Here is a 13,332-nt window from a genome sequence, read left to right on the forward strand (position 1 = left end):
CAATAGTGCAACTAATTAAAAAAAAATCTCAAATTGAATGTCATTTCAATTAATTCAAAAAATTACATTAAACCGTGTAACTAAATTCACTAGATTTTAATTTTTTAACAAATCTAGAGAGAAGACTATTCACATTCATTACAAACAATTTTAAGACGCGGGTTCAATTCCCGCTTCAGCGACTTTTCGGACCAATATTTTTCTCGCCTATTCTCCCGTTGTAAGTTCGAGGATTGTCAATTGATGGAACTTAGTAATCTCAAACCAAGAGATACAGTTCTGGAAAATTAGAATTAATTTTCGTGCTTGGCTCTATTGGCCGGATTTAAAAATCACATTTATTTATTAAACAATTTTAAATTAGTTTAGAGAGCAATTAGAATCATGTTCCAACTAAATCACTTATTTCAGGAACATTTATTCACGAATATAATATTTTTGGAAAAAATAAAAATTAAGTATTATAAAATAAAAGCTATTCCTCAATATTACATTAAAATGTTTGAGAAATAGTTTCTTTTTTTTTAAATAATCGCTTTTAAAAGGTTTTTACACTTGATATTCATCTCTTATACACGTATCTTTCGATTCGTATACAATATACATATATAAAATGCCATTTTATAGTAAAGAGATAGAATTATTGCCAGATAACCAATGTCGAATCGTTCAATCTGGAAAAAGCAAATTGTAAAAACGGACAAGTGCTGTTTCTGCGCAATAAGTGATCCAATGGTTATTTTCAACACGACAAAGTCTGCGCAATTTTAAACTCCTATCACTAATGTATGTCACATTCGTCGACGCGATTCATGGTCTAGTCGTAGCGTTTTTTTTTTTACGAGCAGTTCTTGAGTGTTGTATCGATCCTTGCGTCAATGTGTAATTTGCATACGAAACGACGGAATAAATAAATATTTGCGCGCCCGAGAGAAAAAGCGATCCTTGCGAAAAAAGACATAATACGAGCGTAGCGACAGTTTGACGTAACCGATAGTACGACTTCCGTTATCGTTCAAGGAAACGTCAGATCTATCTTCGCGCTCCTCCCCTTCGTGTCGATCGTTTACGAGATCTCACATTGTTGAGTTACTGATTGATGAGTACCATCGATACGAGGACTCGCGAGAGGATTCCATCCCGTTGAATGATAAAAGGACGAGGAAGGGAGGGAATATCGGTTAATCGACCGCGTCTGAAAGCCGATTTGATGCGACGACATAATACATTACTTCCAGTTTTATTATGCCGTTGGATCGGAATATTAACAAAAGAAGGAAGAAATATTCACGCAAGCTTGGAGCAATCTGTAATTTTCTGCTAAAAACCTACGAAACTCTTTTCGGTTAATTTACGTTTATTAAAAATAAATTTTCTTTCCTAGATAGACGGTATTGTATGTAGTTGTCGAGAATTTAATTCCACAATCGAAATATCGAACATGAGGAAAAAATATATTTGTGATAAATCTTTTGTTGCAATACTATAGTATTACTCTTTGATTGTAAATATGAATGCTATCCGATAAAATATATTTGTGAAAAATTTGAAAAATTATAAAAAAATATCTTTGTCAACGTATACGAATTTTAAATGTTTTATCACGCATTCTAACATTCCGTATTTCAAACTTTGAGTTCACACATTGTAGTTTTTTTTACAAATATTCAATAAATTAAAATCAAAGACACAAAGGATCGCGAATAATGCTAAATTTGCTATATTTATAAAACGCGAGAATAAATGATCGTAAATTATTTAACTTATTGAAACAAATGTGAAAAGATGCTGATTTGTAACCGTATATTGATTCAAAATTTTCATTATTCTTTTTTGTAAGTATTTATACATTATAACTTTTGAAATTTCTAAATTCTTTCTCAAGTATTCTACATATGCAAAAATGTATCTCACACAAAATCATTATTTAGAATGAAACGATAGCTCAATTTTACATTACACAAAAAACTACACAATAAAAGTTTTGACTAACTAACATTGTGTGTTTAGAAATACTATACGCGTATTGAATACGCAATTATGTACTGTCCAGTTGTTGATATACTATAAGCCATATAATAAAAATAAAATATTTAAAATATACCTAATAAAAAATAATTTATATTACATATACGTTATATATAATAAATAGAAAAAAATGTCTCTCCCGTAGTTACGTAACAATCTAAGATTTAATTATGTATTTTGTTTATTTTTTTATTTTTATTTTTAATTGTTTTACTTTCATTATTCTTTTTTGTAAGTATTTATACATTATAACTTTTGGAATTTCTAAATTCTTTCTCAAGTATTCTACATATGCAAAAATGTATCTCACACAAAATCATTATTTAGAATGAAACGATAGCTCAATTTTACATTACACAAAAAACCACACACTAAAAGTTTTGACTAACTAACATTGTGTGTTTAGAAATACTATACGCGTATTGAATACGCAATTATGTACTGTCCAGTTGTTGATATACTATAAGCCATATAATAAAAATAAAATATTTAAAATATACCTAATAAAAAATAATTTATATTACATATACGTTATATATAATAAATAGAAAAAAATGTCTCTCCCGTAGTTACGTAATAATCTAAGATTTAATTATGTATTTTGTTTATTTTTTTATTTTTATTTTTAATTGTTTTACTTTCATTATTCTTTTTTGTAAGTATTTATACATTATAACTTTTGGAATTTCTAAATTCTTTCTCAAGTATTCTACATATGCAAAAATGTATCTCACACAAAATCATTATTTAGAATGAAACGATAGCTCAATTTTACATTACACAAAAAACTACACACTAAAAGTTTTGACTAACTAACATTGTGTGTTTAGAAATACTATACGCGTATTGAATACGCAATTATGTACTGTCCAGTTGTTGATATACTATAAGCCATATAATAAAAATAAAATATTTAAAATATACCTAATAAAAAATAATTTATATTACATATACGTTATATATAATAAATAGAAAAAAATGTCTCTCTCGTAGTTACGTAACAATCTAAGATTTAATTATGTATTTTGTTTATTTTTTTATTTTTACTTTTAATTGTTTTACTTTAATATATGTATTTTAACACAAATATAATTATTAACAATAATATAATTATTATGCATTATACTATAATATAAATAATGCTGAATCTATCTCTTACGTTTCTTTATATGAGAAAAACTTTCTTTTATTTCGTGCCAACTTCAAGTGCCTATCGTGATAGTGTATTGAATTTTCTAGGAGAACCTTTCATTTCGTATTCTTTCGGAATAAGATTATAAAAGTCGGAAGTTATTCGCATTTTGATAAGGATCGGCAACTCACTCTTGTTCCTTGTATAGTGAACTTCAAATATTTTATATATTTTACGCGCACATAAGCGAGAATAAAGACTTGTACGTGCGCATATCACGAAAAATTTGAATTCTATCATTGTTGAATTAACATTTAACAGTAACGTCACAAAAATACGAGATATTTTATAGATATTGGCTTACTAACCTCGGTCTGTATCTCCATGATTGGCGTTATATTGGCAGGTTGCAAAAATGAAATGCGTTAGAAACCTTTGAACCAGACCTGAAACAACAAAAATGAATATATTCAAAAACTAGACACAAAGAAAGCGTTATGATTGTTTTAAAAATAAATTTAGGTTTAAAAAAAATTCTCTATATGCAACAGAGGTTGTTTATAAGGCCGCAATTTATTTTACATTTGTAAAATACGAAAAGAAATATGTAAAGAAAATATTTTTTTACATTTTTTCTTCTAAGAAAATTAAATATTATATATAAATTATAAATTTAATGAAAATATTTCTGAAAGGAGAGAAAGAAAAAGAAAATATTACAGATAGAAAAGAGATAGATGTAATAAAAACCCGCTAAATAACCCTCGCATTTGCAACCTTTTGTACACGAAATATTTTTCATTTTAATTCGAATGATATCTAAATAGAGGAAACGCGCGTGATAAAAACAACTTGATGGCGAACGTGAAGCATCTAATGGCACCAGGCTGGAATGATAAATGTAGACCGATATATGTGGTCTATATATACGGGAAAAAGAGCGAACGCGTTACGTAAGCGTCGTGTTCGTAGTCTCACGGATTTATTTTGAGAGGACCGACTTCGAAGTCCGGACACTTCTTTCGAATTCGATATCGCGGGGTCTGTCCTAATTTTTAACCGCGTTACGAAACCACATTTTCGCGTCCAATTTTACGCCCGCGCAACTATTTCCATTTACCTCAACCCTCTAAACGCAACTATACAACGCCGGGAACAAATCGATTCAATTTCCATTCTATTAAGATCAGCAGGTGGTAGAGGAGCGCTTTCCCGCTGAACGAAACTAATCGTAAGTCTTCGATGTGAAACCATTCTGCGCGATCTACCGCGAAGGTCACGAACGCGATTGATAGCTCGTCGATCGGCGTGAAATGGATCGCCTTCTTTGACAACTATCAGCTGACGAGCTAATGGTCGAAGCTTATCGAGCTCGTAGACAACGTAAGATTAATCGACAGGTTGGCAGTATTTTTCCCGGGGAAAAAACTGACGAAAAAAAAAAAAACGATTTGATGCTCCAAACTCGTATGATCTATAGTATTTGCTACCAAATCAAATCCGCTATTGTGAGAGCGATGAAAAGTAAAACACGTTACGCATACAAAAATATTATAATTAATATGTGTAATAAATAATATAAATATAATATAATACATCAGAGTAGACATAAAAATATAATTCAAAGATAACGCGGAGAAGAACACCGAGGATGATAATGAAAAAAAAATCACTTGATGATTTGAAAGGAATAAACGCGCAGCGTTCAAAGAGCATATACATGTTTGTTAGTTAGCTCTGGCGTACAGCTTAAATTGCAGCGAACTTTACATGTATATTTCTTGTCGCTGTTATTACGTATTCCGTTCGCGTTTCCGAACCTTTGGTATATAGCTTATTCGAATTCGACGTTTATACGCGAGGAATTGTGGCTCTCCGCGTGTCATCTGGCGCCTGGCCAGCTTTCCTACGCATTAACGATGATCGTCCACGGTTTTCCGACATGCGAAACTATCTCTAACCGACGTATCAACATCCTGTATCCTGTTGCACGATGACATGTCACGACGTTTCCGAATAAGATTGTATATATACGACAGGAGAACAGAGGTTACGCGATACGCATCGAGTTTGCTCGCCCATTCGTTCTTCTCGCGAAGCCATAAAAATCTCCTTCATTCAATCGTTATTAAATTATCAGCCGTTGAACTTCTCTGATTAAAATTGCGAATACACACGACGAACGCGATAGAATGCGCGACGCAATTCCGCGTTTGATTGTTGAAGCGTTTAAAATTTAAATTATCCCGTCTCTATCTTTCTCTCTCTCGTATATATTCAGAGAGACATGAAGTTCTGCCCGCGTTATATTTAAAAAAAATATTAAACTGGATGATTTTACGTTCCATTACCGTTTGTTTGCGAGTTACGGATGCGCATTTCGAAAAATCCAAAATACGCTCCACTCGAAATTTTCATTATTATTCCAAACGGCATCAGTTCTAGTATCTCGAATTTCTCCATTCTGTCTGCGATATTTCCATCTCGTCTTCTCCTCGCGTGTACTACGTGTCTCTTATTTGTGCGAAACTACCATGTCAGAATCGTGTCAGTCGGCGTAGGTATGTTGATCGCGAAAAAAAAAGAAGGGAAAAAAACTCTTTCAACGTGGAATTCCACGCGGAGAAGAATTCACACAAGACGCGGCTGTCACTTTTCTTTCTCTTCCTTTTCCGCGCACCGAGTCCGGCCGTGCAAATCTCACGTTCTGCAAATCGCGGCCGCGCGTGCATCTGGCGTGTATCTCTGTGAAAATAGAATTTACGACGATGGCAGTTAGCCAACAAATCATTCCAGAGCCTAAGCGCGCCATCGCGGTCCATCGGTATCGATCTCTCCCTTTCCGGCCTCCGGTCTCAAGTCCGCGGACTCGTAAACACGTAAATTAAATTAGACACGTGGTTAAAAATTGCTCCGGAAAGGATCGGCCGGCGCGAGAGATGAGTTATTTTCGCGACCTCGAAGTATATCGCCCTTTGCTCGCGGCCTGTGATGATATGTACACGTCGTCCTGATGGCATCGTCATTGACGATGGTTCGCCATTCACCGGACATGCAAGATGGATATTGCGCTGTCACGCTTATTCCGATTTGCACGAGTAGTGTCACCGATGGGGCTGCTACCTCGTTTCCTCTCCTTGGAGGTCTTCCGTCGTAACGCGACTTCATCTTGTCGCACGTTTGCTCAAAGTATTGGGCAATTTATTTACAAAATGTCTCGCGCACGCGTAACGGATGCGCTTGTCAACGGGATTTTCAAAGGGAAAGGAAGCAAAGTAGGAAAAACAGCGATCGCGTGGTTTATATACCGAGTCGATATACTTATTCCAATTTATTCGAGATTCGCGGGGAGATTATGGGAGGGTTTTATTTTCTTTAGCGAATCGAGAGGGACTTGAAAGGCATGGATATTGTATACATATAAATAGATACTCAATCTTAATTTTATATCGCTCGTCTCGATTTTGTTTTAATCAGAAGATTAAATTGATCGATGTGCCGATTAAATCGAATTTATACAATTTCTCCCGTTAGCTATAGATTCCGCGTCATTTGATCGAGGGTCGAAAACCTGCCACGCGCAAATTGCGGCCTCCTATAAAGCGGAAGGAAGGTCAGCTCCGAATTGGTCCGGTCTAGAATCTATGACCGCGACAATATCCGATATACTCGTGTGTGTATGCGCGCGCGCGCACGTTCGGAGCACTCTACAACAATATGCTAACAAAAGCTAGCCGTAGTCCGAACTAGTATATAACTAACCACACCGTGCGCGACGAGATCCTTTGAATTGACAATTACCAACTTGAAGCCCTATGGTGTTCGTTGACAAGATACGGGCGTTTCTAAGCATTCTATATACATATATATATATATGCATGGCCCGAAGGGGGATTGACGTTTAATTTTAACTAATAAATGGTATCTAAAATGATTTAGAAATTTTTTAATTTATTATATATATATAATATATTTTTATAATATTAATTATATAAGTTTAAAAATTCCTAAATAATTTTAGATGCTATTTATTAAAATTATAAATAATAATAGATTAAAGTGGACGAGATAAAAAATTATAGTGTTTATACGGCGCTTATAGATACATGGAATCCCGGAATTCTCCACAAATTCCCATTAGAGATGCCTCCCATCGGTTCTCGCCGTCAGGAGGGAAGATGTAAAATGCAACTGTAATGCAATCCATCTCAAGAGAAACGCAGAGGCATGCGAGAAACCATGAAAACGAAACACACTTTGTCAAAAGAAACATGAATGATATAATTATATATATATTTCTATGCATTAACTTCAAAGGTTTCAATAGTAGCAATTATAGCAATAGAAGCAATATAGAAATATATAATTTATATATGTATATATATATATATTTCTATGCATTAACTTCAAAGCTAGTTTCAATAGTTAATAGCAATTATAGTAATTATATGTCGCGTGTTTTCTATAAGGAAAGACATTTCTATCATTCAATGAAAACCTTAAGAAAACGGCGAAAGTTTCGTTAATATCTCGCGAACATAAATAGCTATTTATGAAATAAATCTTTACTCCTAAATGTTAGAAACAATTACGCAAATTACATAGCGAGCAAATTGCTTGAATTGTAAATTGCTCGACAGGTTGTTGAATAAACCGTTCGCGCTAATTAAAATGTTTCGTCGTTTAATAAAATATAAACGCTGTGGAGAAAGAAACGGCGCCTCTCTATAAAATAATCGCCGCGATAATAATTATCGCATTGATCGGTCGCGATAATTAAAAATTATAATTGCAATTATACCGTTTAAAATGTAAGCTAATAAAGTGGCGGCGCTTTTTACTCTCACAGGAGAATCCGCTCGTCGCAAAAAACGATAATGATATTAATCGCGCGAAATTATGAGAAAATATTTCAATATTTAATAAATATTATGGTAAATAGAGAGCAGGATGAAGAGTGAGAAAGATCGATCGGGGATTTAGCTCTCTTCGTCGGCGATAAATTCGAAATAATTACCGCGATGATGATGATCAGATTGATGCTCGCGATTAATTTAAATGCGACACGCTATTAAAAATATAACCGAGAAAATAATATTACAAATATTATAATCTCTCGAGAGAAAAACCAGAGTGTACATACACATTTCTCGTTTTCACGCGAAACACTTTGCGCTATAAAGAAAGTTCTCTATTAAAACCGATTTGGATTGATACGATATTCGGCCGAAAATATAGATATCGAGATGTATATACAATATATGTATATATATTCGAAAGACAATATGGTATCGCTATACCTAAAACCTAAACAACCAATGCTTGTATATGTAACGTGCTACAATGTCATCAGGTATCAGAACTCAATTTGTGTGTGGGACACTATTTCCTACATACATATTTACTCAACTACATTCGGCAAATTCTCGCGAAATACATATATATCTATATGTATATGTGTGTGTGTATGTGTCTGTGTGTGGGTGTCGCGTGCGGAATGCATATAATGTGCCACACGACGATTACTATAAACTAATCGTAATATTAAATACGTGCCTCGATGTGTAATACGATTCTCGTTGTACGCAATATTAATTGCATATTGTTACTGTTTCCGTGGGAACGAAGAACGCATTTAACTACGGATTAAAGAGAAAGAAAAGTAATTATAAAAGTAGTGGGCATTGGAACACGATGAACCGATTAAGTGCGCGCGCTAGTCCGTTATTTCATTACGTGTTACATCGAAATCGTTTAATGCGATTTGAGAAGACATTCGCGCAGATAATACCGAAATGAATATTACCGTTTTTTTTATACGCTTAAAAAAAATGCGTCAAATTGTATCATTTTAACGATAGAAAATATGTATCATTATTGTTCCTTATTTTGAAAAATATTTTTGTACTTCAATTCCATTTATCATGTAGATATATTCTCATATATGTACAAAGAAACAGGTTAGCATATCAACAAACAAGTCGTCAAGCTCTAAATAAGAAAATGCTAAATATGCTCGAGAATAAGTAAATATGCAAATATTATGCGCGATGAGTGAAATATGCAAAATTATGCGCTGAAATATATATACGTGAAAAATAAAAATTATCATTAAACCAGGGTTGAAAACCTGCGCGACTCACAAAACGAATTCGTTATTCAATGCCTTACCAGTTATCAGAGACGTGCGAAAAAAATTAATTTTATTCATTATTTAAAGACTTTTATGAGAGAATTTTCTCTTAGAATTTACCCTGAAAATCATGGTAATCGTGGGACAATATGGTATGGAAAGAATTTTATGAAAATTTCTCTGATTAATATTTATCACAATAAAAATAATAATATCTATGCAGTTTAGTAAAATTAATCAAACATGTTTTATATTTTATTGTGATAGATATTATTATTTTTATTGTGATAAATATTAATCAGAAAAATTTTCATAAAATTCTTTCCATACCATATTGTCCCACGATTACCGTGATTTTCAGGGTAAATTCTCTCTATATGTACGATAAAAGTAAAAGTGTTCGATATATACTATATCTAATCGGTTAGTCTATCTCGCAGAAAACTAACAAAATTTAATGTCTCATTGAAATATTTAAAACAAGTATTTGTTTTCCCACCCGCACGTTATACGATAAATCGTATCGCAATTTTGCGCGATAGGTAGCCCGTTTTCGATTATCGTTCTTGGTCTCGTACTATATCCCGTATTTATCGAGCAGCGTTGAATTTTTCGCTTTTACGACCCGCGTTCATTTATATACACGTATATTGTATATACATATACCGGCGAAGCCCGGACGTAGAGAGAGCGTGCGTTCGCGACAAGAGCCGAAGACCGAGGAGGAGGAAGCGAAGGAAGGTCACTCGATAATGCTCTCGACGACGTGGCCATTAACCGTGCGAGAAGGCGATGCTAGGTTGCGAGAGAAGCGGAGAGCACGACATGACACGAGGTGCATCCTGCACTCGCTGCTCGCTTCGCCTCGTCTCGCTCGGGTACACCCGGTAAGGCATCAGACGTCCTACATCGATCACATCATCGGTCGAAGGTCCTTCCGATACACGCGATAGGCCCATCGATATAAATGGATTCGAGCGAGAGAGAACAGAGAGAGAGAGAGAGGGAGCCGGTCTTGAGGGGGCACTTGTTTTGCGCGCGTGTCGTTTTCATCCCTCGAGAGATGAAAAATGCAACCACCCTCTCTTTCTTTCTCTTTCTCGCGCGCATGCGAAGACGTGTTGTACGCCTATATGCAGATGACATAAAGCACCGATAGTAAAATACGAGGGAGATCGTATTTTGCCGTCCTAGCGAAGACGCAATTGCGCGCAAATACCACATTTGAGACTTTGCGTAATATTTTATGCACCTAAATATATACGTATCTATAGCGATGAGATATGTGTGCATGTGCGCGTGCGTTTAAAGATTATATTTGAAATAATTGCACTAGACATAATAATGAATTGTGCTGAAAATATTCTGACAATATTTTAGAGACGGTACAACAGGGGAATTAATGGGGCGCATTTATTGATTAATTTAAAAAAATGTTAGAGTCATCGGAAATAAAGAAATCTCGGTCGTTTTTGTAATATATGTAAACATATTCAACGCGACATGTACTCAAAGCTATTAGACTGTTAAAGGTCAAAATGGCAAAAACCTGTATCTATTATCTATTATACTACTTTTTATTAGGCACGCAACTGTTTGGTCACAAGTCGATAATAATCACGTATTCTTTGCAGCAATAAAATCGCCCCTTTTATTACTTCGTTTATATACGTAGCATCAAAACGTATATATACAGATAGGTCGTAAAAACGAAATAGAGTATTTAAATAATTGAATTTTCCATCCCTTAATGTTTTCCTGGAAAACTGCGGTATACGTTATCTAATTAGTCCATTTGTTTTATTCGTTATGCGAGAGCTCGGTCCATTCATATGGATGTGATAAATTGACATTCTGAATACATTCGTCGGGCGACAAGAGATACAGCTGTTGTGAAAACAGCGAGAAGACTTATTCCTCGCAATTATTTACATGTCATCTACCGAGTTGTGACAAATAACATGAAATTGAATATGAAATTACAATCCGTCTTATCGCCGACGTATTTGCCGACAGTAAGATAAATTGTAATTCCGCATTCTCTCGATTCGATGGTCATGGGTTACGGATAAAAATAATAAAAAAGAAGCCAATTCTTCTGCATCACATGTGGATGGAGAACAAGGAGGAAGAACGTTAAAGCGAAACGAAAACACGCGTGCCATTTTTTATTCTGTCGCTATTTCGGTAATCGCGCACCCCGTTAATGGCTCTGATGAATTATAACTCTCGACGATGGTCCATCGTTAGACAAATTTATCGAGTTAAAGACGCGGCGTGTTTCTCTTTCGAGAGAGCCTAACTGCGTGTCGTAAATTTGACGAAAATGCTGCGGCCGCGCTTGTGAAGGTTCGCGCAAACACGTACATATGTGCGATGCACTTGTGTTTGGCCCATCAAGAGTGCAAACAGCAAAATCGCCCGCGCGGGAATTTTCTTTCCCAGCGAAGTTGCTTGAAATATAGGATAGGTGGACTTCCCCTTCAGCTGCACTTTCCCAGCCAGACATTTCGTGTCTATAAAACGAGACATACGCGAGGTGATCGAGAAAGGGAGAGAAAAGAGGCCATTCTCTGCGAGGGAAGTGTGGAGAAAAAAAGATACAGGTAAAATGCATGTAAAGCGTGGAAAAAAACAAAGTGTCTATCATAAAAATATCGAACACATTATATTCGCTACGCTTCAATAGCCCTCGGATCCTTTCTTCGCTACAATACGAGATGAAGTTATCTAGTTAGTGTTTTGAATATATTTGCAAGAGTGTCACACCAGAATGCTACTTCTCTCTCTCTTTCCAAGATAGAGAAACCGGCGTATATACCTTAACGAACGTAATTAATTGGAACGGGAAACTCGCGAATAGGAATTCATTCTGTGAAATTGAATTCGAAATTGTCGAAATTGTGATGAATTAGAAAATGAGTTATTTTCTATCCGCCTCCGCCTCGCATCTATGCAACCATCACTTTATTATTCCTTGTGAATGATTAAATATCACCTCCCCTCTCTCCATTATTTTCTTTTCAGAAATAAAGTGCAAAATTATGTAAGAATTAAGCAATTTGTTTCAATTCGTATTGCAATCGTTGTTCAAGAGATTAATTATACAATTGTTTTAGAAAAATTAAAGTAAATAGAAAGAGATAGAAAAAAATCCGTAAGAATTAAACAAAGGATTCAAATTAAGTTTCAAATAAATGTTTTGGTTTCAAAGATTAAGAGAGAGAATCCATTAACGTGTGGAACATTTTCTATCAATTTCTTTTTTCCTATTTCAACCATCTTTCCCGGGAATTACTTGGCGAAGGAAGTGTATTTCACTCAAAATATACGATAATGCGGAATGTCGCAAAGTGCACTTTCGACAATTAAATCCACGTTTCCAACGGCAACAGAAGCTGTCTCGCTCGTACTTTTTACTAGAATATAATTTTATAACAAATGGTACTTTGTAATGGCCACCAAATAAGCTGCTAATCGGTGTGTGATATAATTATATTTATAATTATATTCAATTATACTTAATTCAGAATTATATAGTCATAATTCGGCTAAAAAGACCATCTCTGTGATGCTAAATTTTATTTATCTTACATAAAGATCGCATCGCGCAATTTTACGTCGTCGAATTTTACGGCGCGCGAGAGAGCCTAAATTTAACGCTAAATGGATTAGATTGATGTTTTGAATCATAATTAATGTTTGTTAAGCTTATAAAAGCATGCGAACTTTCGGCATAACAATCATATATGTATGAAAATTGACGTCGAATAAAATATCTACATACTTGAAAAATATTTTCCATGACAATTAAGGCTCCTGGCTCCTTGTCGACCATGTCGAAATCGTGACGTCAGAGGCGAGAAAACACACGCTAAAATTTCTTAGATGCCATTTCGAAATAAAAAAATATTTCGATGAAACACTTCAGATGGCTTTAGCACACTCTTAAAAAACCCCGAAAACTATCCTTTCCCCTTTATAATCAATCAACAGCTGTAAAATGTAATATTATGAAGCCCAGTCCGTCTGGTCTTTG

At 34.7% G+C, this 13,332-nt stretch overlaps 1 protein-coding gene across 9 annotated transcripts in view; it reads right to left on the reverse strand.

Annotated features, from left to right (window-relative positions):
- The window catches only part of Dh31-r (Diuretic hormone 31 Receptor), a 111,435-nt gene that overhangs the window by 92,123 nt on the left and 5,980 nt on the right, over positions 1–13,332 (reverse strand). For all 9 annotated transcript variants that reach the window (XM_083047355.1, XM_083047358.1, XM_083047346.1 and 6 more), the window contains one exon: positions 3,529–3,606. In XM_083047355.1, the coding sequence (XP_082903481.1) occupies positions 3,529–3,546 (18 nt within the window). In that variant the 5' untranslated portion in view covers positions 3,547–3,606. The remainder of the gene's footprint in view (positions 1–3,528; positions 3,607–13,332) is intronic.

This window comes from Prenolepis imparis, unplaced genomic scaffold (genome assembly GCF_030444845.1).
Source record: "Prenolepis imparis isolate NDT839.2.m4 unplaced genomic scaffold, iyPreImpa1.0 SCAF_1, whole genome shotgun sequence".
NCBI lineage: Eukaryota > Metazoa > Arthropoda > Insecta > Hymenoptera > Formicidae > Prenolepis > Prenolepis imparis.